Source organism: Peromyscus eremicus, chromosome 1 (assembly GCF_949786415.1).
Source record: "Peromyscus eremicus chromosome 1, PerEre_H2_v1, whole genome shotgun sequence".
NCBI classification, from domain to species: Eukaryota; Metazoa; Chordata; class Mammalia; order Rodentia; family Cricetidae; genus Peromyscus; species Peromyscus eremicus.
Window position 1 is genome coordinate 132,107,991 of NC_081416.1, and position 24,476 is coordinate 132,132,466.

A 24,476-nucleotide genomic window follows, 5' to 3' on the forward strand; every position below is an offset into this window, starting at 1 on the left:
GGGTTTTTTTGTGTGTGTGTGTTTGGTTCTTGAGTGAACTGGCCAAGAAGTCTGCACTTCCAGGATGGGTTGCTGGGATTGGCTACCATGGTTGTGTTGGCTTTATCAACTAGCTGGATCCAGGTCCCCTCTTCGCTACCGACTGGAAGAGTTTATGGAACACCGACACTATTTTTTGTTCACATGTTGAGTAGAATTTGCCAGAGACTCCACCTGGCCTTGAGTTTCCTCCCAAATTTTAGAACTAACTTCATTAATAGGACAATTCTGAAACTGTAGCTAACAACCCAAGAGCACACTGGCTTCTTAAGCACAAATGGAACAGGTGTTCAAGTCTCCTACCGTCTTCATGGACTGCTGCTGGCTTATCTTTCAACTGTATTAGAGTCACTCAGCAATCTCCTCCCGTGGATGTAAGCTTGTTCCTCCTTCTTATAGTCCTAATACTTTTTGCTATATACATTTTAAGGCTATGTTATGATTTGCATAAGAGACTAGAAGTTGAGTTTCCTTACTGAACCAAGTCCTTTGCTAACAATGACATAATGATGATACATAGAGCCACATAATTTGTTGGTCTGATGTTAATATAGCTGTATCATCTTTACTAGGTTATTTGCCTGATATATATTTTCCCATCCACTTTATTTTTCATATTTTGGCTTTCTTATGGTTGGATAATTTTCTTAGGGATGGTTCTAACAGTTCTGGCAGGAAGTAGACAGAACAGTTAACCTAGGAGAATCCAAGGCTTTTATAAAGAGACTATTCTGTGAGCAGAGCCTATAGAAGCCAGAGGGAGGATGCTGGTCCCTGGAGCCTAAGGAAGCCAGAGGGAGGATGCTGGTTCCTGAAGCCTATGGAAGGCAGAGGGAGAATGCTAGTCCTTGGGGCCTATGAAAGGCAGAGGGAAGATGCTGGTTCCTGAGGACTGTGGAAGCCTCAGGGAGGATGCTGGTCCCTGAAGCCTACAGAAGCCAGAGGGAGGATGCTGGTCCTTGGAGTCTAAGGAAGCCAGAGGGAGGATGCTGGTCCTTGGGGCCCATGGAAGCCAGAGGGAGGATGCTGGTCCTTGGGGCCTATGGAAGCCAGAGGGAGGATGCTGGTTCCTGAGGACTGTGGAAACCTCAGGGAGGATGCTGGTCCTTGGAGCTAGTATTTGATAAGCAAGAGGAAGATGGCCTGTGACCTTGAGGGATGCAGCTTTCTAGAAGACTGGAGGAATGAATAACTTATGAAGAAATGTCTCCCCACCTCCTCTACTTCCCCTCTAGAGTCCCATCTCTCCGCTCTCTCCTCTACACTAACTCATCAGGCAATCTCTGAAGGGGTCCACCTCCCAAAGCAGAGGTGGACACTGTGCATAAATAAAACATCCCTGGCACAAAAGCAAATGCATTTTAAAAATCAAGTGTGGCAACCTTTGATTTAATTTAAATAATTAGTCCATTTAGCTTTGTCGAAATATCACTATCATTGGACACCCCCTCCCCCTACTTTGAGGTGCAAGGGATGGAATGCTAGACAGGCACTGTACCTGTGAGTAAACCCACATTCCTGTTGTTCCAATGTTACCATCTTGTTTTCCAGGTCTCGGTTCCCCATTTTCTGTTTCTCTTTCTCTCCTTTGCTTCCTCCAAGGTCCCAGTGTTGGAAGGTCAGCTGGGAACTCTCCACCCACAGGGGCATCGTATGTCAGCCAAAGCCGCAAGGAAAAGCCCGCTTTGTCTCGCCAGGCCTGCCTTTGGATACCAGCTTGCCCTTCAACAGAAACTTAGAAAATCCTTTCCTGTAGCAGGGAGGCCTCCAGACTCTGGGTCTTCTACAGCATAGAAATGGAAGGAAATCTACACCACATTTTAGTGTTTTAATTCTTTGTTTTCAGGTAATTCGTTAGCAATTTAGGGGTGGGGGAAGCTAGGTTAACTTATAATAAAAATATAAACAAATTATTAAAAAAATCATAAAGGTAGGAATTTAAAGACAGAAATAATTGCCAAAGCTCTGTAGGAGATATTTGGGATTATTTTTTAAAGGTTTATTTATTATTACATACTTTTATGCATATGAGTGTTTTCCTAAACGTATGTGAGTTTACCACATGCGTGCCTGGTGCCTGTTGTGGTCAGAGGACAACTTCAGATCCCCTGGAACTGAGTTACTGTTGGCTGGGAGCTGCCATGTGGGTACTGGGAACTGAAACCAAGTCCTCCTCAAGAGCAGTCAGTTCTCCTAACCAATGACCATCTTTCCAGCCAAGACTATTCTTGAAAAAGAATATGCAATGCCATTAAGATCACTGGATATGCAAGGAACAGAAAGAAACGCCAAGTCGCATGTGTAATGCACCTAGAATACCGTACAACGTTACAGGAAAAGAAAGCCTGGACGGAAATAGAAATATATTTCTGAACATGCCATGTTTCCCAAAATAAGTTTTCTTACTTCTGTTTGAACACTAAAAGCCCCCATCGATTCCAGGGAGGGTTTGCTTGTTACTGCACTGACCAGCCGAGCAGTGGGCAGATCTAAGTGGGCCTTCACTCCTGATGCTCGCAGGATGAATCCAGGGGAGCCTTTTCTTTTCTGAAGACCTGTTTTTCTTTCCCTTTTTAAAGCTTCATTTCATTTTTAATTGTGTGTGTGTGTGTGTGTGTGTGTGTGTGTGTGTGTGTGTATGTGTGTGTGTGTGCACATGTGAGTATGGATACCCTCAGAAGCCAGAAAGGGGCAGCCTAGCTCCTAGAGCAGGAACTGTATGTAGGTGGTTGTGAGCCACCCCATGTACCTGCTGGGAGCTTAACCAGAGTCCTCTGGAGGAGCAGCCAGGGCTCTCAACCACTGAGCCATCATCTTTTCAGTTCTAGGAGGGTCTACTGTCGTGTGCACGTCATTTGCAAATGAAATAAGGGACAGACAAGTGTCCTCTCTTTACACTTGCTGTCAGGAGTAAAAGAACTGGTTAAATGACAAGACAAAGCCCAGCAGCAGTATAACCAGCAGGCTCTGGTTATACCTACTGAGTAAGGTATTTCTTTTGTTCTTGAACTAGGAGAGTTGGAGGGGAATATTACCATATTGGTCCCAGGGAAAGCAGAAGCAGGGTGAAGTGGTTGGCTGCAGTATTGATGCAAAGAGTGCTAAAAATGGATTGTGACAACCACGGGTCTGGGGACAGTTTAGACATGGTACTGAGTCCTTCAGTTCTGTTTCCAAGGAAGTGGGAGAGGCGCTGGATAGTCGCTCTCTGCGGAAATGAGTTGAGCGAAAAAGTTTGAAGCCAGCACAGAGGACATGCGCATTCAGTCTGTCTTCCTCTAAGTGTAGGGGGTAAGATAGATTGAGCCGTCGGCCACAGATTGCGAAATTCCAACTCTCATTTTGGAAATGAAGATCAGCCCCAAACAGATGTCAATAAAACCAGCAATGACACAAGAACAGTTAGGAAGAAAGACAAGAATGAATGAGCCATGAAGAGGAAATCAAGAAACCATGGAACTTAAGAAGATCAAGGAAAGAACAGCCCCGGGAGGCTCATTCTTTCCCCCGCTTTAACTGATTATTGAACACCCTGCTGAGCATGCATGCTGAAGACAGAGTTGATTAAAACCACACAAGCTTTCGATTTAAATAAGGCTTACACATGCACGCACACCCGCCACCCGATCACTCAACAACTGCTTATTAACCACGTTCTCAGTGCTGAGCTGGAAGGGGAGAGATGAGACCAGACTCAACTCGTGACTTCCCAAGGCCATGGCACAATCACACTGGATCAGGTCTACACACAGTGGCTCTGAGGTCGACCCCTGGGGACTATTTCACAGACATCATGGAGGCTTTTACCCGGGCTGCCACCTGTGCATGTTTTAGCCCAGGTTCTCTAGAAGACACGGGTCTAAAGTGACATTTGTGGACTGCAGCTGTCATGGATGGTACAACCTCAAAGCAATCAATGGTAGGAGGATCGGAAGGGGGAACTAGTGGAAGGTGGTGTGGTCAAAAGTGAACAACAAAACCAAGTACACAGGAGGTGGTTTGGCCAGGGAAAGGCTTTCAAATTGGGACTATTTTATTGGGACTTAGACTGTCAATCAGGATGTCCTTCCTTCATGTTGTATAACCCTTCTGGGTTGGGTCACCTGCCTCACCAGAGGGCTGCATGTTGGGGTGGGGGACAAATGCCAAGTCTACCTGGAAGTTAAGAAAAGCCAGAGCCACAGGTTCTGCTGGCTTGGATCTGACCTTTTGGAGCTACTGCAGCTCATGAGACTGATGAGGAGAACGATGGTGACCATGCCAAAGCCTGTCTCTACCTCAAGGGAGCCACAGAGAAAGGAAGCAAGCTGTAGGTGAGGCCTTGGGGCAGCAGGACTGGGCAGTTCTGGGGAGGTGAATCGGAAGTCCAGTGGGATATTAACAGAGTAACTGTCATCAGAACTGGCGCTTTGAGGTGGAAGTCCTGAGCTGTCATGCGTCAAGACTACAAGAGTCTCACTTACCTAGGCTCTTTTCAGCCTTCCATTTGGTAAGCAGAGCATCTCTCGGACACTACTCAACTGCTGAGGCGGGGAGGAAAGTGATGTAGTTGATTCCCGGGAGCTTAAGATCAGGTAGTGAGTGTCTCATGGGCTGGGGAGACTGCTCAGTGATTGCTTGCTGCATAAGCAGGAGGACCTGAGGGAGACCCCTGAACCCACATAAAAACCAGGTGCCGCCGTGTGTATCTATAATCCCAGCACTGGGGAGCCAGAGACAGGGAGATCCCTGAACCCACATAAAAACCAGGTGCCGCTGTGTGCATCTACAATCCCAGATTGGGGAGCCAGAGACAGGGAGACCCCTGAACCCACATTAAAAACCAGGTGCCGCCGTGTGCATCTACAATCCCAGACTGGGGAGCCAAAGACGGGGAGACCCCTGAACCCACATAAAAACCAGGTGCCGCCGTGTGTATCTACAATCCCAGACTGGGGAGCCAGAGACAGGGAGACCCCTGAACCCACATTAAAAACCAGGTGCCGCTGTGTGCATCTACAATCCCAGATTGGGGAGCCAGAGACAGGGAGACCCCTGAACCCATATTAAAAACCAGGTGCCGCCGTGTGCATCTACAATCCCAGATTGGGGAGCCAGAGATGGGGAGACCCCTGGGGCTTGCTGGGCAGCCAGTCTAGCAAACTGGTAAATCCAGGTTTTGAGACCCACCTCAAAACAAATGGTGGAAAGTGAGGGAGGGAGACACCTGCCAGTGGCCGCTGTCCTTCACACACGAACAAAAGCGTGCACATTGCCTTCCCATCCCCCCCCCCACGTGTCCATACACATGCACAAAGACTTCCTTCACAGGGTCCTGGGTCCAATCCCCAGCATTGTGCCCAAACTAACTAACTAAAGGAAACTTTGGAAAGTTTGTCTAAAACTACGCATGTACACATGTAGACGATGTGCACTTGTGGAGGTCAGGGAACAACTCTGCAGAACTGGTTCTCTCTTTCACTTCCATGTTGCTTCCAAGGATCCCTCTCAGGATGCCAGGCTTGTGTGGCGAACACCTTCACTGGCTATCTCCTCATTTCTCCAATTTATAACATTTATTTATTTATTAGGCTTTTTGTTTTGTCTTTGAGACGGGGTCTCTCTACATAGTCCTTGCTGGCTTGGAACTCATGATGTAGAGCAGGTTGGCCTTGAACTTACAAAGATCCACCTGCCTCTGCCTCCCTAGTGCTGGAATTAAAGGCGTGCACCTCTACGCCTCTAAGATTTACTTTTATGATTTTTAACTCTATGTACGATGAGTGGGGGGGGGAAGGAGTATGTGCACCTGCCTATAGAGGTGAGAGGCATCTGATGCCCCTGGGCACGGAGACAGTTGTGAGATGCCCATCACAGGTGCTGGGGACAGTATGAGCTCTTAACACCGAGCTATCTCTCCAGCCCCAATGTTAAAACTCTAAAAACAGAAATACTTACGGATGATCACAGGCACTATGGACAGAGACAGATTATATTCTGGAAGCCTTTCAAATTCCTCACGGAGGAGGTCATATAAGGCCTGCCTGCATTCAAAGGCCCTGTGCAGGCCCCAGAAAAACACATGCAATTCTTTTTGCATAGGAATGCAGAAGCTGGAACAGACAGAGGGCCTGTGCCCAGGCCAGCAAGTGGCAAGCTGGAAATCAGACTGGGCCTGCCGGACGTGCTGCTGTGGATACACACAGATGCAGTCCAGAGGACAGGTCGCTCTGCAGCAAGCACAGTGCCTGAAGTAAGCAGTGGGGCTGTCCTGACCCCACCCTCAGGAGGCTGGGTGGGCTGTGGTGGACTGGGTCTTCGAGAACTCACTCTGAACGGTTTTGACCAAAGCATTCCCATTCTCACTGGGCCTCTTTGATCCCGCACCTACCTTAACTTTTCACATCTGTGGGAAGGAGGGAACCAAAGATGGGATTCCTCTCCTTGGAAGCATGCAGGTAGAGGTCAGGTGTGCCAGGCTAAGCGCCAACGAAAGCCAAGATGTGTGGGAACTGCTCTCAGGCCTTGACCCTGGGGAAAGCAGCCAAGCACACAGGAAGCCGCCCACCCCGCTCGAGGCTGGGTCCCAGCTGCTTGTCTGCTCACAGCAGTTCTGAAGCCAAGCTGTTGATTAGCACATTTTTGCTGGTGTTGATTAGAAAACAAAGCAAAAACAGAAACAAAAACTGTTGCTTGAGGAAACGAAAGGAAGAGTACGTGTGCACCTGGGGGGGGGGGGGTTTGAGAGAACTTTCCATGGGGTCAGTTATCTGGAATTCAACTTGCCTTCAGTGTGGCGGCCTGTATTCTAGCTCTAAACTGCTACAGGCTGTGTAGTCCTTCTCACAGGCACAGGGGCGGGAGGGGGGCGGGGGGGGGGGAGCGCGGGGGGTGGGGGAGCAGGTGTCTAAAGGCACCCCTGGGCTTGGTAGCTCCAGAAAGCAACTGGGCCAGTTCCTAATGTTTGTGCTAAAACCTACTCCTGTATTTAGTGTGTGGGGGAAAAGGGGGGAAAGAAGCCCTCAGTTTCTATAGCAACCAACTGAAGTTGCACTGGAAAACTTGACTCCTTTTGGGAGCACACAGCATGATACCAGGGAAGCTGTGACCACTCCAAGGTCTCGTAGTCAGTAACTGGTACTGTGTCTACACTGGGCCCCCGGTGCAGACAGCCACATCCATCCAGGCACAAAGGGTCTGCACAATCACACCAAGAGTAGACACCTTAGAGAGAACTACTACAACTGAAGAAACAATGAAAAGACGCTCAGCTGAAAAGCCCCACACCCAGATGCAGTCATTGCTGGATCCCACAGCACCTTTAAGAAGAACTAACAGAAATGTTTCACACACTATTCCATAAAGCAGAAAGGAAGGACCATGGCTAATGCATCTTTACAAAGCCAGCATCATCCCAACACTCAAGCCCAGGGAAAAATACAACAGAAAAGGAAAATTATAAACCAACGTTTCTGAAAACACACAGACATGAAATATTCAATAAAATATTTGCGAACCAATTCAACAACACACAAAAGATTATTCACTATGAGCAAACTGGCTTCATTCCAGGTATACAAGGCTAGTTCAACATACAGAAACCAATTAATGTAACCAACAAATAGACTTAAATACAGAAGTTACATCAGCAGCAACAGATATTGAAAGGGCTGTGTACTAATGAAGGTTATATACAAGAGGCCTACAGCCCACATCATACTAAATGGGGAAAAAGCCAAAGCATTTCCACCAAAGTCAGGGATAAGACAAGGGGGCAGCGGTCCATCTTCTCCATTCTTACTCAGCGTAGTGCTTGAAGTCTTAGCTAAAGCAATATGAAGATAAAAAGTAAAGAAAAGGGATACAAGTAGGAAAAGAAGAGGCCAAAGCATCATTCTTTGCAGATGATCTGATCCTAAACATAAGAGACCCCCCTGCTGTGGGATGTTCTGTATGGCAAATGTGTTGCTAATTAGTCAATAAATAAAACACTGATTGGCCATTGGCTAGGCAGGAAGTGTAGGCGGGACAAGGAGGAGAATAAAGCTGGGAAGTGGAAGGCTGAGTCAGAGAGACACTGCCAGCTGCCAAGATGACAAACAGCATGTGAAGATGCCGGTAAGCCACGAGCCACGTGGCAAGGTATAGATTAATGGAAATGGATTAATTTAAGCTGTAAGAACAGTTAGCAAGAAGCCTGCCACGGCCATACAGTTTGTAACTAATATAAGTCTCTGTGTTTACTTGGGTCTGAGCGGCTGTGGGACTGGCGGATGAGAGAGATTTGCCCTGACCGTGGTCCAGGCAGGAAAACCCTAGCTACACCCCCCCACCCAGACTCTGCCAGAAAGCTCTCAAGAGTGATGGATACTTTCATCAATGTAGCAGGATGAAGTCAATACATTAAAAGTACTCTTCCTATATACCAACAAGCAACATGATGAAAAAGAAACCAGAAAAAAAATCATTCACAATAGCCTAAAAATATATTGGAATAGACCCAACCAAAGGAAGTGAAAGACTTCTACAATGAAAAAGATAATTTAAATGTTAAAATTTCTTGAGCTTTTCAGACATGACCATTATATTTACATCATTTCTCCCTCAAAGTCCTCACAGGTGCCCTCCCCTTCCTATCAGATCATTGACCTTTTCTTTAATTACTTTTGGTACATACCACACATACACACACACACACACACACACACACACACACGTACACACACACACACACATGTACACGCACACGCACACACACACACACACCCTCTGAGTCATGAAGCATGAAGAAGACACTAGAAGAGAGACACCCCCATCCTCATGGATTGACAGAATATTGTGAAAATGACTATATTATCAAAAGCAATTTATAGACTCAATGCAATCCTCATCAAAATTTTAGTGCCATTCTTTACAGAAATAGAAGAAACAATCCTAAAGTTCACATACAAGAACACACACCCCAAAGCAATCCTGAGCAAAAAGAACAAAGGCATCACACCGCCTCACCTGATTTCAAGTTATTCTACAGAGCACCAACAACAAAACCAGCACGGTGGCATAAAAACAGACATGCTCACCCAGGGACTCAAATGGGGACCTACATACACAAGTCCATAACTACAGCCTCCTGACTTGGGAGGAAGACAACCTCTCCAACAAATGCTGCAGATAACTGCATACCCACGTGTACAGAAATGAAACTAGATCACTATCTCTTACCCTGTATAAAAATCAGTTCACGATGGAGGGAAGGCCTCAAGATAAAACCGGAAACTCCACGGCAGTTGGAAGGAAATGGAAACCACTTCACGGCAGAACAGAAGCAAGGGCTTTTCTGAAAAGGACTCCAATGGTTCAGAAAACCCAGAACTGACAAGTGGGACTGTATAAACTTTAAAAGCTCCGTACAGCAAAAGGAGCCATTGATTATATCATAGAAATTCTCAAATAAATGCAAAGTGGGAGACAATGTACAATAGGCACCCACATCCCCATACCATGGCCACAGCAACCGTCTGCATTGTGTGAAGTCTGCTTTGACCATTGTTTTCCTGTCTTTCCATGCTATGACCCCTGGTATATTTTGTTTTAAAAATCCTAGACAGGAATACTTCACTTTTGAATATTTAGGATATGCACTCCAGCAATAAAAATATTTATTATTTATTTTTGTGGTTTCGGGGGACCAAACCTAGTACCTAGGGCTTAATACATACTAGGCAATTGTCCTATCACTGAGATGTATCCTAAGCTTTTTTTTTTTTTTTCAGTTGACTGGATAGGCTGTGAACTTGCCCTGGAGTCCAAGCAGATCTTGAACTTGTGATCCTCCTGCCTCGGGCCCCTCAGTAGCTGGGATTATAGGCTTGTGCACCTATGACTTCTTAACATCATCTGATTCCACACTGATTTTAACAGTGAGGTCAAATATGCAAGTGCCCAGTGAAAATATACACATATGAATTATCATCCTAATCTCCTCTTGTTCTTTTATAGGTTGGTGGAAATAATGCTGTGGGGTACATGGAAAACAGCATAGTGTGTGTGTGTGTGTGTGTGTGTGTGTGTGTGTGTGTGTGTGTGTGTTGGAGCTCTATTTGAAACAGGAAATAAAGAGAGAAAAGAGAAATCTTAACCAGAAAGAGTGAATTGCCAGCATTCAAGAGAATGACAGAATTTTTTTAAAAACATCTTCATTTGTTTCTGTCTATTTATTACTATGTGAATACAAAGTATTAGGCTAAGAAAGTCATGGAATGAGATACATGGGTCCAATTATAGAGAGGCATTGAAAGGCATGCTTCATCACCTGCTCCTCCTGAACGCTGATGCTCACAGCTCGTAGGGCAAGGTTAATACTAGGAGGTGCTCAGCTCTGACTGGTTACAAGCAAGGGCCGAAGCTATCAGTATAGTGGGAGTTTTGCACAGAGCCACACGCCTGCCAGGCACTGAGCTGGAGCCTTTACATGGGAGAGAACATGGAGGCAAAGAATGAGGGTGCCTGCCTCTGCCCCGTACCTATCCCTAGAATGCAGTAGGTTCATAGTCAGGGTGTGTGCTGAACACATGAGAGACGCACCAAGCCAAGACCAGTCTCTGCGTAGGAAGACCCACATTTCACCTGCACCGGGAGCTCTGGAGTCCCAGGTTATTAGCCACAGGGTGCTGAATGGGACATGCACCTGGACAGGCAGTCTGGCCTGACATTAAGTAGATGCGGGGGCTCTACTGTGTGACCTAAGTGTGACTTCCACTCTGAAGTGAGAAGGCTGGGACAGGAGAGCACTTCCTGTCAGTGGAAGCCTGGGCTGCCACCTCTTGTGTAGCACCAGCTTACAGGAGATGCCCAGTGTCAAGGCTGGAGAGCTCGTGAAACTGGAGGCAGGAGGATCCAGTCACAGGTTTTCACATCCTGGAGGATAAAGCACGGACTTCTCAGAGAGCCGAAGCCTCCCTACCGTTGGTACCTGACCAGTGTGACCATTTGTGACCATTCTGGAGAGAGACAGTTGAAAATGAAGCCAGATGAGCTGAGATGTTGGTGCAGGAGGGGCAGCTCACCCTGCTTGGGCTGCACTATGGCAGCTCCTGGTCTCTGGCCTCTCTGGGCGGGCTCTGTATGGAAGCAAGGCCTCCACTTGTAGAAGCCCCGCCCCGGGGGTGTGGTCCTAGAGTCCTCAGATCCAGCACTGAGTCCAGTGAAGAATGAAGCTAGGGTACACTGGAATGCAGCTGGCACGGGCTTCCATCCTGAGACTGCCTCCTACGGGACAGCCTTCCTGGGAGAGGCCACGCCCCTTCCCTGTCCTGTGAACTGAAGTGGAAGTGGATGGCTCATCTCCACTCAGATTTAGAATACAGTTTTAAAACTAACTACATAAGCCAAGCAAGTTCAGTATGACAGGAGGTGAGCAGGCCAGCAAGTGTGATTCAGATGGCTTAATGACTTAATAAATCCCCGTTCTTATCTGAGATTTTTCAAGCACGTTTTGCCCAGCAGATCATTAAGGCTGAGCTCTTTTTTTTTTTTTCACATTTCCTTCTCTCACTCCCTCCCTTTTTCCCTTCTTTCTTCATTATGTTGCAGAGACTTGGACACTAGAGAAAGACTGAAGTGAACACAGACAGGAGACAACTTGCCCTCAAAGCAGGCTCTCAGGGTTCCAGTAAAGAACTGAGTGGTTTCTTCCTGGGTTTGCTGAATCACATGCCCTGAGGCCATCAGCCAGGGGAGACCTCAACTCAAAAGCCACCCCACCAAGGAGAGAAAGATCTTCCATCTGGGACCAATTCACACTCCACATAAATACTACCACCAAGGCAGCAGACCCTGAAAAATCAAAAGGCTATATACAGGCTTTGATTCTCCTGGGCTCTAAATGCTAGAATCACAGTGTCACCTTCTCAGGCTGAGGTCATAGCAGACACCATCACAGTGACCTGAATTTTCCAGCACTGTTTCCTTACACAGCTTACCAGATGTGAGAAGGTACCTCCCTCTCCGTCCCGACTTCGCAGCAATGATGCACCCACACTAACATCTTATGTGTGTAGTGTTGGGAGAGGAATGAGCCACCATAGTGTGTTTTTGGCAAGCCTTAAAGTGGGCCCTTCCTTGTTCCTTCAGCCAGAAGTGTCACTGCTTGTTCTGCTAAATTCTGAGGCCCTCCTCTGGCTCTGGGGTGGCCCTTGGGGCCTTACATGTGGTATTACTCAAAACTGAAACCTCCTGATTAGCCTGCTCGTCAGAGGCAGGGATGGCATGTCAGGGTCCTTGAACATCCATGGGGCATCTGATAAGTAAGGGAACTGCCTCAGTCAATCATGGGATGAAGACTAAATCACAAACAGCAGACACAGAACGTCCTGATTGGGCAGCTGAAGGGGACTTATCCTAGATGGACATCAGATTGTGGTTGGTGCCCATGCCAGCCAGAGTGTCACCTTGCTTTCACTGGAGTCCCTCTGTCCCGGTGTTGGCCTCTGTTCATCATTTGACTCACCATGCACCTTGGAAGGCTATAGCACCCAGGTCAGAGGCTCATCCTTGAGCAGGAGAGTGAGGCAAGGCCAGTGGGGTATCAGGGAGGCTCAGCTCCCATTGCAACCAATGGGCTCCTTCTGTGGAGAGATGAGGAGAGACTAGAGGCTGACTACAGCTGCATGGAGGGCTGTCAGGTGTCAGGGATGACTGAGTGGGTGACTCAGAGAAGGGCATGCCCTACCCAGAAGAAGTGCTTGTGGGCCACAGCCAGGCCGGACACTTGCCAGCCCTTGCCTTCTCTGGCAAAGATCCACGTTGAGGAGTGGCTGGGAAAAATCTGTGCAGAGCGAGCTCAACCCAGAAGCTGCTACAGGGACATTCAGGCTCTCTGTGACAACTGAAGGGTTCTAGTAAGTCACAGGAGGTCAGTGTCAGAAGAACTCATGAGTTTTTATTCGTCTCCCATGCAATCTACATACAAAAGCCCAGATGCCAAACATGCTTAAGCTTTGAGACCGACTCATTTCAAGATGTAACTGGGGGCCATTCGTGGGGGCTGTTTTGCACCCCAATGACCGCATGTTCTCTGTGACTCGCAGGACATCTGGCCACGTGGTGACTGTGGACAGTTCTAACAGTACTGATGAATTTCCCAGCGTCTATGGTGTGCCTGTCATGAACCAGCATGAGGGACAGGGACACAGCAGGGTTCAGAATGCAGGAGCATTGACAAGAAAGCAAGAGACGGTTGGTCCCGCAAGCAGGATTCAGGCAGTTGATGAGCAGCATCTGGCTGGGCAGGAACATGGACAGGTGTACAGGGCATGTCACCGTGACCCCTGTACCATCAAAACACGGAAGCCCACTCAGCACACCCGCACAGACAGGTCCAAAGCATGTTCGTGGTCGTCATGCAAACAGCAGATCCCGCACTATCCATAAACCCTAGAGAGCTGACGTCCTTCACAGGGAATGCACGACCTCCAGCCTGCCCCGCACTCCAGGTCTACATCTCTGCCTGGACTTATCACAGGTGTCTGCAACTTGACCCTCCCCAAAGGAGTTCCTGATCTCTTCCTCCGGGATGTTCCAGCCTTAGGAAAGGACAACTCCACTCTTCTGTGCCGGACGTGACGGGAACCGTTGGTCCACTTTTCCCCTCTCAGAGCCCGCTAAGCATCCCATCTGTCGCTCTGCCGGCCTCCGCCGCTGCAGCTGGGTTGGGGTTACTGTCATCTCTTACTGAAATGACCTCCTCACTGGCCTCCCTGTCTTCGTCTCTCTCTCCCATCCCCATTTCAGTCTACTCGAACTGAGCTGACTGTCAGCCGACTAACGGAGAAGTTCAGACCTGCGCTCTTCAGATTGACAATGATGTGTGGCTTCCCACGAAGGCCTGGAATGACCTACAGTACAGACTGGCTCCGTGTCCCCTTGGCGAGTGACAATGTCATATTCTGTTCCTTTGCCGCCTCTCTGTTGTGTGTGAACGCCCTGACAAATGCTTCAAGACCTTTGCCCCTGACAATACATTTGCCTGTCATATTCTTTCCCTAGACTGCGCAGCTCACTCCCTCCTCTTCTTCAATTGAGTCAAACATCTCTTTCAGGAGGCATTCCCTAGCTACCCTGCCCTGCCCTGAACCTCTCACGCATTGCTGGTGGTGGTGTGTGACACGGTACCGTCAATGCAGTGAACAGTCTGGCTATTCCTTGACATGTTAAATTCAGAGTTACATACGACTCATCAGTTCAGCTTCCAGCTTTGTAACAACGAGAAATGAAAACATCCATCCACACGCAAAACCTGTCCCTGAGTGCTCGTGCAAGCACTAGTCACACCGCCTAAAGCCACCTCCCCCCATCTATTTGTCTCCTCTCTGCTTCCTGCTATCAAATGGACAGCAGCCTCCTGCTTGGGGATCTTGCTCAACGGCTTGGTGCCCCCAGGAAATGAGCTCAGGCCTGATCTGCTCACCACTCCTTCCTAGTCCGCGTGCAGGGAGTGTGTGGTGAACAAAGGCTGGGTTCTTAGAGGGGGCCTGGGTTCTTTCAAGAAATTGATGAATTCCACTCAGTAATGCTTTGAGACTGTTGCATACCTATCCAATCGCCCTAGCGTTTTGATCAATGTTCCGTCACTCCGGCTTTCTTCTAGCAATTTAAAAGGGCAGCATCAGCTTTTGCAATCTGGGCAATCTGTATATTATATGAAGATATTTGATTTTGGATGCGTCTGTCAGGGCTAAAACAAAAATCAAATGTGATCTATTGGCTGGTGTGTGTAAGAATCTGAGCAAATTTTTATTCCTCCTTATTTTTGTTCTCAACCTGTTTTTATAGAACACTGACGGGGCCATGATGAGACCTCTGCAGGAGGCCATGTCTGAGCTACAGCTAGGGGTGGTTCTGAGTAGAGTGGATATCTCCAGAACAAGTTACAGAAGATGTAAAAGCCCTGTGGTGGGCTGGACCAATCATGTTCAGGGGGCAGAAAAGAGGTCAGGGCAAACAGGAAGGGCTGGGAAGGACTTCCAGGTTTTTCCGGCTACCTAAGAGATTGGGGTTTGCTCTGAGAGCTGTGGACGGCCAAGAAGGGGTCAGCAGGAGTGTGATCATCTGCAAGACTCAGTAGCTTCTGTGTAAGTGGCTACATGCGGGGCCGGAAGCCCAAGGGAGGTAAGTGTGCAGAAACTGGGTGGGAAGAAGACCAACGCTTGTAGAGCAAGGTTCTCAATGCAGAGGCACTTTAACACAGTCCCTTATGTAGGGTGACCCCCAACCAGAAAATCATTTTGTTGCTGCTTCATAGCTGTAACTTTGCTACTGTTATGAAGTGTAATGTAACTGTGTTTCCCAAGGGTCTTAGGTGACCCCCCTGAAAGGGTTGTTCGACCCCCAATGGGGTTAAGACTCACAGGTTGAGAACCACTGTTGGAGAGGCAGATGAGGAAGGAGGAGAGAAAAAAAGCAAAGGTTAACTCGGGTTTGGGCAGAATAAGCAGGCTGACAGAGAAGCTGCTTATGCTATGGGGGATACAAGGAACAGCTGCTTAGGAGTCCTGTCTGAGATGCTTGGAGCACAGAGCCTGGTAGAGTCCAGGTGCAGAGCTCAGGAGGCTACTGCAGGGCCTGGGTGAGGAGGGGCAGGGAGAGACAGGCTTGGGTACCACCATCTGGAACTGAGGTGAGCGGTACTGGATGAGGTTCCTGGGCAGAACTGGCCACCAGGGAACACAGTAGCATGCTGGGGGATGTGAAGGAGAGGGAGCATCAAGAGAGACTCCTAGGAGTTGGTCTGAAGCATGAGGATTCTCTGCTGCCATGCAGGATGAGCACTTCTAGACAAAAGCCCAGCCCCGCTCTCAGCATCCTGCTTCTATCACCAGACTTTATCCTATAGCTTGACCTGGTGGACATCATCATCTCATTTTGTCTTTGTTTTCTCTGTGTGTGTGGTATGTGCACATGTTCACGTGGGTGCATGCGTGTGTGTTCAAAAGCCAGGGGTTGATGTTGGGTGTCTTTCCTGATCGCTCTGTTTTTTTGAGATAGGGCCACTCGCTGAACCTAGAGCTCACCAATTCAGCAAGGATGGCTGGCCAGCAGGGATCTTCATGTCCCAGTGCCCGGTCACTGGGATCACAGACATGTGTCACGGTGCTCGGCTTCGATGTAGGTGCTAGGCTTCCTCATGCTTGCCCGGCTGGCACTTGGCTAACTGAGCCATCTCCCCAGTCCCTGGGATCCCATTTTCTAATGTGGAGACTGAAGTCCAGGAAGGCTAGTGCTTTACCCAAGGTGATAGGCCTCAGCAGGAGTTTGGCTTCCAAAACCAGGGTTTTAACTACTGTACCATGGGATCTCTGGAGAGGGTGGTTTTTATGTCCAATTGACACAAACCTAGACATATCTGGGAAGAGAAACCTCAGTTAAGAAAATGTCTCCATTAGATCACCTGTAGGTACATCTTAGGGCATTTTCTAGATTAATGATTGATGTGGGAGGGACCAGCTCACTGTGGGTGGTGCCACCACCAGGCAGGTGGTCCTGGGTTGTATAAGAGAGCAGGCTGAGCAGGCCATGAGTAGCAAGCCAGTAAGCAGCATTTCTCCATGGCCTCCACTTCAGTTCCTGCTTTCAGTCCCTGGCCCGACTTCCCTCAGTGACGAAGTATGATCTGAAAGTCTAAGATGAAATAAACCCTTTCTTCCTCATGCTTTTGATGGTTTTTTATCACAGCAATAGAAACCCAACTAAGACAGGAGCCATCCTGTTAAAGAGGCTCAGACTCATTTTGAAAAGCCAACAAGGACAGAGCCAGGAACACTAGCTTAGGAAGCAGTACTTCAGGGGTCAGCCTTAGGCCTGACCTGGACAGGGCAGGGATCACTGTATTCTGCTCATGACACAGAGCAATGACTGTGGCCCAGAGAGGTGAAGAGACATGCTGTCAGCCTCCATGTGTTTCTGCCCACAGAGCCAGCCTCACAAGCAAGCAGGCCGATGGGCTAGTAGGCCGGTGGGCCAGCAGGCCGGTGGGCTGGTACAGGGACAGGAACTCTGAGGTACCGAGGGTTGTGTGTGCTTGACCAGGTGGCTGGTACAGAAAAGCAACCTCATATTTTAATGCTAGGCCCATAAGCTTTGGGGATTATAAAAGAAACAATTTAAGAGCCTCTGCTATGAAAATGGGAAAAGTCATTAAGATTTTATGCCTTCATATTTTTAGAATTTATCAATATTTTCTTATAATAGTTACCTTAAAGTCAGAAAGTGAATTTGAGAATATTCTTACAGATGACTTGTTCGTTTAAAGTAGACCTTTTGGATTTTTGGATAAAGCAAACCACTGCCTCCACCCCCATAAAACAGCAATACAATGCCCTTGAAGCTCTACTTTATAAGAGTCGAAGTGAATTGAGGCAAGAGGATATTAGACACTCCTAGAGGGAATGTCTGGCTGAGGAAGGTGTGTGTCTTCATGGAAAAGAGAAAGAAACAGCAGCAATGAAAGAAAACCTCAGGGAAATGTTCCCCACAGCACTGAGACTCCAGTCTTGTCCATGCATCTAACTATGAATCCACAGAGAACTGTGGGACAAAGTTAACTGGCCTCCGTGAGTGACTGCAGGATGGGATGGTTACCCCAGCTTTTTGACTTGCTCTAACTCCATCACCCACATCAGTGCCTGGCCCTGAGTAGTTACTCAATAGATATTTGTTAAATAGATTATTAATTAGGAGGAATTACAGAAAGGTGTAAAAATTATCAGAGATACAAACCGTCCAAAACAAAAACTATGAAAAAACATTCTAGGGGCTGGAAAGATGGCTCAGTAATGAAAAGCATTTGCTGCTTTTTCAAAGAGCTGGATGGAGCTCAGCTCCCAGCACCCATGACGGGTGCTTACAGCCAACTGCAACTCTAGCTCCAGAGGAGCCAACATGCTTCTGGCCTCTCTAGGCACCTGAACACACATGGCAGACACTCACAGGGATAGACACACATATGTATACATAAAAGAAAATCTTAACAAAAAAGGAAAACTAGGTCTGGAGAGAGCGTTCAGCAGTTAAGATCATTGGCTGCTCTTCTGGAGGACCTGGATTCAATTCCTATCATCCACACACAGTGGCTCACAACCACCTGCAACTCCAGTTCCAGGAGATCTGATGCCTTCTTCTGGCCTCCACAGGCACCAGGCATGCAAGGGTGGCATAAGCATTCATGCAGGTAAAACACCCATACACATAGAATAAATTTTTAAATTAAAAAAAGAAAAACCATTTCACTTAGAACAGCACCCAAAAGAACAAAATACTTAGCAATTGTTTGGGCAAGGCAGTACAAGGCCTGCAAACTAAAAGCAAAACGTTGCTGACCGGTGAAATAAAGTGCATAAAAGGGAAAGTATCTATGTCGAGACAGGGTTTCTCTGTATATCCCTGGTTGTCCTGGAACTCCCTCTATAGCCTGGAACTCAGAGATCCACCTGCCTCTGCCTCCCGAGTGCTGGGATTAAAGGAGTGTGCCACTACTGCTCGGCGAGAGTTACTATTAAGATGGCTACATGCCCCCAAATGAATTAACTGCTATGAAAGCTAAAAAAAAAAAAAAGAATGAATAAATAAATAAATAAATAAATAAATAAATAAATAAATAAATAAATCTACAGGGTCATCCTAAAAACCATATAAATTTACAAGTGATTCAAAACATCCAAAACAAATTTGAAAAATACCGAAGTTGGAAGATCTTGAATTTATAAAGCAGTGCAATGCAACAGAATTGAGAGTCTAGAATAAATCCTTTTAGCCATCACCAGTGGATTTTGACAGTAGTGCCTAGATCATAGGATGGAAAAAGAAGACTCCTTTTAATAAATGGTACTTAGAAAATGGATACCCTTGGGCAAAAGGATGATCTGGCTTCTTGCCTCAAAACACATGCATTGGTATCTTACTAATTTTTGTTTTTGTTTGTTTTTTGAGACACGGTTTCTCTGTGTAGTTTTGGTGCCTGTCCTGGATCTCGCTCTGTAGACCATGTTGGTCTTGAACTCACAGAGATCCGCCTGGCTCTGCCTCCCAAGTGCTGGGATTAAAGGCGCGCGCCACCACTGCCCAGCTTATCTTACTAGTTTTTATTGCTGTTTTCAGACACCATGCATGACCAAGGCAACTTATAAAAGAAAGTGTTTAATTGGGGGGCCTAGGGTTTTAGAAGGTTAGAGCATCATGGTGGGCAGCATGGCGGCAGGGCGGCAGACATGGCGTTGGAACAGTAGCTGAGCGCTCACATCTTGATCCACGAGCATGAGACAGTGAAAGTTAACTGGTAATGGCATGGGCTTTTGAAACCTCAAAGGTCACCCCCCCCCCCCCCCCCGTGACACACCTCCTCCAATGAGGGCACACCTCCTGATCCTTCCCAAATAATGCCACCAACTGGTGCCCAAGTGTTCAAACATATGAGTGCATAGGGAACATTCTCATTCAAACCACCACAATTAGCTAAAACGGATCCAATACCTACATTAAAGAGCCCAAACTACAAAATCCTTACAGGGAACGTAAGAATAAGTCTCTGTGACACTGGATTAGTGTGCTGGTTTCAACCTGACACAAAGTAGAGCTACCCAGGAAGAGGGAACTTCAACTGAGTAAGAGCCTCTCACCAGACTGGCCTGTGGGCATGATGTGGAGAATTTTCTTGATTGTTAGTTGACAGGCAGGTCCAGCTCACGACAGGCTGCCCCATCCTTAGGGAAGTGGGCCTGAGCTATACAAGAAAGGCAGGTGAGGAGGCTAGAGGGAACGAGCCAGTAAGCAGCACTCCTTCAGGGCTTTCTGCTTCAGTTTCTGCATCTAGGTTCCTGCCTTGAGTTCCTGCCCTGGCTTCCCTGGATGATGGACTCGGACCAAATAAAGCTTTCCTCCTCCGAGCTGCTTTTGATCATGCGTGGTGTTTATCACAGCAACAGGAAGCAAACTATGACAGTTAGCCAATTATATACAGATGATACCAAAGAACAAACTAGAGAAGCAAGCTAACTGGGCCTCATGACCAAGTTCTGTATGTGAAAGGATCCCGTCACTCAAGTGAACACAACCCACGGGATGAGAAAAGTATTTTTAAATCATCTAGGCGATAAAAGTTCCTACAACAACACAAAAACAAGGAACCCAGTTTTAAAAATAGTTAAAGGACTTGAACAAACATCTCCCTAAAGAATATACACAAAGGAACAACAAGACCATGAAAAGACATTTGACTTCCTTAGTCATCAGGGAATTGCAAATCAAAACTGCAGACACTACTTCACGCCCACAAGGAGGGTTATTAGCACAAATAATAGCAAGTGCTAGGAAGAATGTGGGAAGGCCCCGCCTCCCTGGTACTGGTGAACACAAAACGGTGCAGAGTGAGACCCAGCAATTCCACACCAAGGTTTAAAACTGGGAGAAATGAAAACCCACGTACACACACACACACACACACACACACACACACACACACACACACACACGAATGTTCCTGCAAGCCCAATTCAGAATGGCTAGATGGTGGACATAATCCGTATTTCCATCAGCCAATGACTGGCCAACAATGAACGGTATGCTCGCTGTCCAAAGGAATACTATTTGGTCATGAAAGCAATGAAGTCTGACATATGCTCTGCCATGGCCTTAAAAATAGTGCTGAATGAAAGAAGCCACATGTTGTATGCCTTCATTTACAGGAAATGTCCAAATAGAAAAATTCAGAGACAAGAAGTCAACTGGAGGTCGGCAGCGGTTAGAGCAGAGGAAGGGATGGGAGCAACTGCTGTATGGCACAGCATCTGCCTCTGAGGGGGTGAGGTGTTCCGGAATAAAATGGGATGGATGTGCAACGAAGATTGTGAATATACAGAAGTGACTGGATTGAAAATGATCATGATGGTGAATTTTATCCCCATAAGACAAAGACTGACCAGCAGCACTGACATTAAATAAAGCGTCGACATGTAAAAGAGGTTATGACAGGCTGAGAGTCACTGACCTTGTTTCTCTGGGTTGCGAACCTGGGACGGTATATCCTGAATTTCCAAAGTCCATTCCCCTTCAGCTTTTTCTCCCCAGCAGTGGACGGTCATGAATTCCCAGTTGGTGAAGCCCTCATTGGAAAAATCCAGCAATCTGCAGTAGGAAATGCCACATTAGAAAGTGAAGACCGTGTCTGGGGAGCCAGGCAGAGGGGGCCAGCTCAGGGAGGACTCTGACCCACCCACCTGGGGGCAGGGGAAGGTTCTCTCCTTCTACCAGGAGGGTTCTGGGGAATCGAGTTCAGGTGGGTTGTAGGCAAGGACCCTTAGCCACTGGCCCATCTGGCTGGCTGTTTTCCAAGTCTTACAGCTGAGGCCCCCCTCAATCATCTCACAGGACCTCTCTAACGTTTGGTGAAGCAGGACCATCTCCAGTGCCCAACAACAGACAGGGACTGGTCCGTGTGTCCCCCTGGGAGAGGCCTGGGGAGGGGCAAGAGAAGGCTTTCTGCATACACTCAGGTGGAGTTGCCCCCACTCTTTGGAGGTTTGATGAGCCTCTCTTTTCCTTCCAGACTAGGTCTTCCCTCAGCTGTCTCCGCTAGCCCCCGGACCTTCAGCCTCCATTTTTCATACTTAGTTCAAACAGAAACAGAAGAAACTGTTAACACTAATTTCCTCTTCTTGCAATGCTGTGGGCTTGAACCAAGACCCTAGGCATGCTAGGCAAGCAGTCTACCACTGAGCCACATGCCCAGCCTTCTTAAATTAGGCATTTTTATTTGGGGATAAGAATTTGCATGCACGACTGGGCTCTTCTGCTGTTCATCAGGAGTTCGAATATGGACGTTCTACTCCGTTCTGGCTCGGGGGTGTTCCTTGAACACTGGAAACAACTTGATACCGTTCAAGGCACCATTCTTTGCAGGGGGAACAGTGCTAAGAGACCGCCAAGGTCAAGGTTGACTTTCAAAGCCTCGTGGAACCTGACACACTGGGGCTAAGACAAGGACAAACTGTCTTGTTGACGCCGAGGCCCTTAGGAATGCCAACTTTCAATGTAAAAAACCGGCAAGCTGAAAGGGCTGCCGCGTCCGGTAAGATGTGAAGTAAGGCGGAGGGTAACGGATCCCCAAACCACAATCTTGATATCAGGCACAGACTCTTGGCAAAGCACCAAATTCCCAAGACTGCCAGGTGGCCTCGGGGTGGTGCTTTCAAGTGCTTACAGGCACTCCTAGCAACTGGGGAGTTCCAAACAAACCCACAGGACCTGCTCCAGGCTGCAGGGAGCTCAGACACCTGGACTGATACACAAAGATGATTGACAGGTCGGAGGGGAAGGAAAACACAGCTGGCAGTGGGCCTGCTGGGTGCTGGAAGGTTCTTACAGGTCAGAGGGCCGGACTGATTTCAGCAGGACATGAACAGTAGCCAAGCATTTTTATCCCTGTTATCATATTTGATTCTTGTAACATTCTTAATGTTTATGGGTGAGTGGAACGGCATATCCAGATAAGGAACAGAGAGAGGTCAAGCTCCTGACTCCCAGAAGGAGCCTGAGTGGGCTGTGCAGAGGCCGGGGCAAAAGTTTACCTCTCCAGGCTCCAAAGCACAAGCCCTGTATCCATTGTATCTCCCCTGACCCCAGCCCTAGCCACTAAGCCTCCCTGTGGCCTTGAATCTCTCAGGCAAGGTTTGCCTTGTGGAGGTCACAAACTCTGATGCTTCCAGATGTAAACACAGCTGGGTGTAGATGGAAGCCAGGCTTCTAGCACAGAGCAGACAGCATGGGGTACCCTGAGGCAGACCGGCCCTCCACTAGGCTCTAGCCAGGCTGTGCTAGAAGAGTGGGTTCAGAGAGGGCAAGCTTCCCAGTTTTCAGCAAATGCTAGAAATATAGATCTTTAGGTAAAAATTTTAAAATTGGACGCAAAGTGCCTTCAAGCTTCAGCTTGCTGGCGGGCACCTTCAAATTATGTGTGCCCCTGACGGTCTCCCCCATGCAGAGGTTGAGCAAGGCTGAGTGTGGCTGAACATGGCTGAGGTGACCTTCAGGAGAGGAGATGCCTCCACTTCTGCTAGGCAAGTGGGAGCCGGTAGTTACTCCCGGAACCCACCTACCTCAGCTGCTCTAGGGTTGACTCTAATGCACCAAGGAAAGAGCTGATACCAGGCCCATGGGCTGCCGCTTGCTGCCATCTGTGGGCTGCTGATACTGGAAGCCATGTAGAGGGGTGCAGGAAGCTGAGGAAGCTCCAGCAACCCCAAATCGGAGCTCAAGCCCTTTGCTGGGGGTGTGTAGTGGGGGGAGGTAGGGGTGGGGGCAGCTGTGGAGAAGAGCCTGGGAACCTTCCCTGTATCTCACCAGCCACTCCTAGCCCTCAGGAGCAGCCCAGAACTGGGTGGGGATGCTCCGAGAGAAAAAACAAACCTTGGGGTACCTCAGCTTAAGCGCCACCTGAACAGGATAGTCATGACCAGGAGCCATGGGGACATAACATGAATTTTACCTCACTCACCCCACCCCCAACCCTAGGCAACAACTATCACTTCTTCTTGAAGACTAAGGTTTCACAGGTCTGTTTCCAAGGCCCTGGCCTGCTCTTCAGGGTTGTGGGTCCTGCCTGTGCAGACCCAGGGAGAACCCCCACTTCCCCGTGCAGGATATCTTGCAGGGATCCAGAGGAACCCAGGGCCTTCATGAGGAGCAAATTCTAGAGAGAGTGGCTTTACCTCTTTGCCAAAAGTTGAGACTTGGTTCCAGAGGGAGAAATCAGGTGGATCTGGAGGTCCCCCCGGCGTGGGTGGGAGATCGAGATGCGAACTACGACATGCTCAAGGTAGACCACGCGCTGGTCTGAGTGGTCCGCGCAGGCGTTGGTCAGGGCTGTGGTCCGCAGCACCTGCACTATGGGGATACTCCTGGGGAGGAAAAACAAACGCAGTGCTGGGTACCCAAGTCTTCGCTTCACACGGGGGTGTCATAGACTCCAGCATCCCAGTCTGTTCCTCCCCTGCTGTGGCCTCTGGTTCTGGGAGTCCCCAGTGGGTCACAGAGGTCTCACTCTGGGTACTCCATTCTGACCATGGCTCAGAAAGCTTTACGGCTCTAGAATTGTTTATGGGTCTTCATTGCACATTTGGGGCCCGTGTATCTGGAGACCTTTCCTCTGCTACCCAGGAGATACCCCTCTTTAAATAGCATGAGGCCAACTCACTTTCTCAAGAGCTTGAAGACTACATGGCTTTATCCTTGCAGACAGCACTATGAATGCTGACCAATGGGCACAAGGCACTGGTCGGAAAGCTCACAAGGATGAAACCATCCATTCAGGGAGAAGTAAGGACGGCACTCAAGGTCACACAGCTACTGAGGCCAAGCTTCAGTCTCTACGTCATGTCTCCTTGGGTGGACCCACCTTCAAGAGACTGGAT

General features: G+C 48.2%; 1 protein-coding gene across 1 annotated transcript in view; it reads right to left on the reverse strand.

Moving 5' to 3' along the window:
- The window catches only part of Pcsk6 (proprotein convertase subtilisin/kexin type 6), a 166,333-nt gene that overhangs the window by 43,692 nt on the left and 98,165 nt on the right, over positions 1–24,476 (reverse strand). Inside the window, exons 11-12 of the mRNA XM_059271958.1 lie at positions 23,775–23,963; positions 21,056–21,192 (exon numbers count right to left, since the gene is read on the reverse strand). Coding sequence (XP_059127941.1) covers positions 21,056–21,192; positions 23,775–23,963 — 326 coding nt within the window. The remainder of the gene's footprint in view (positions 1–21,055; positions 21,193–23,774; positions 23,964–24,476) is intronic.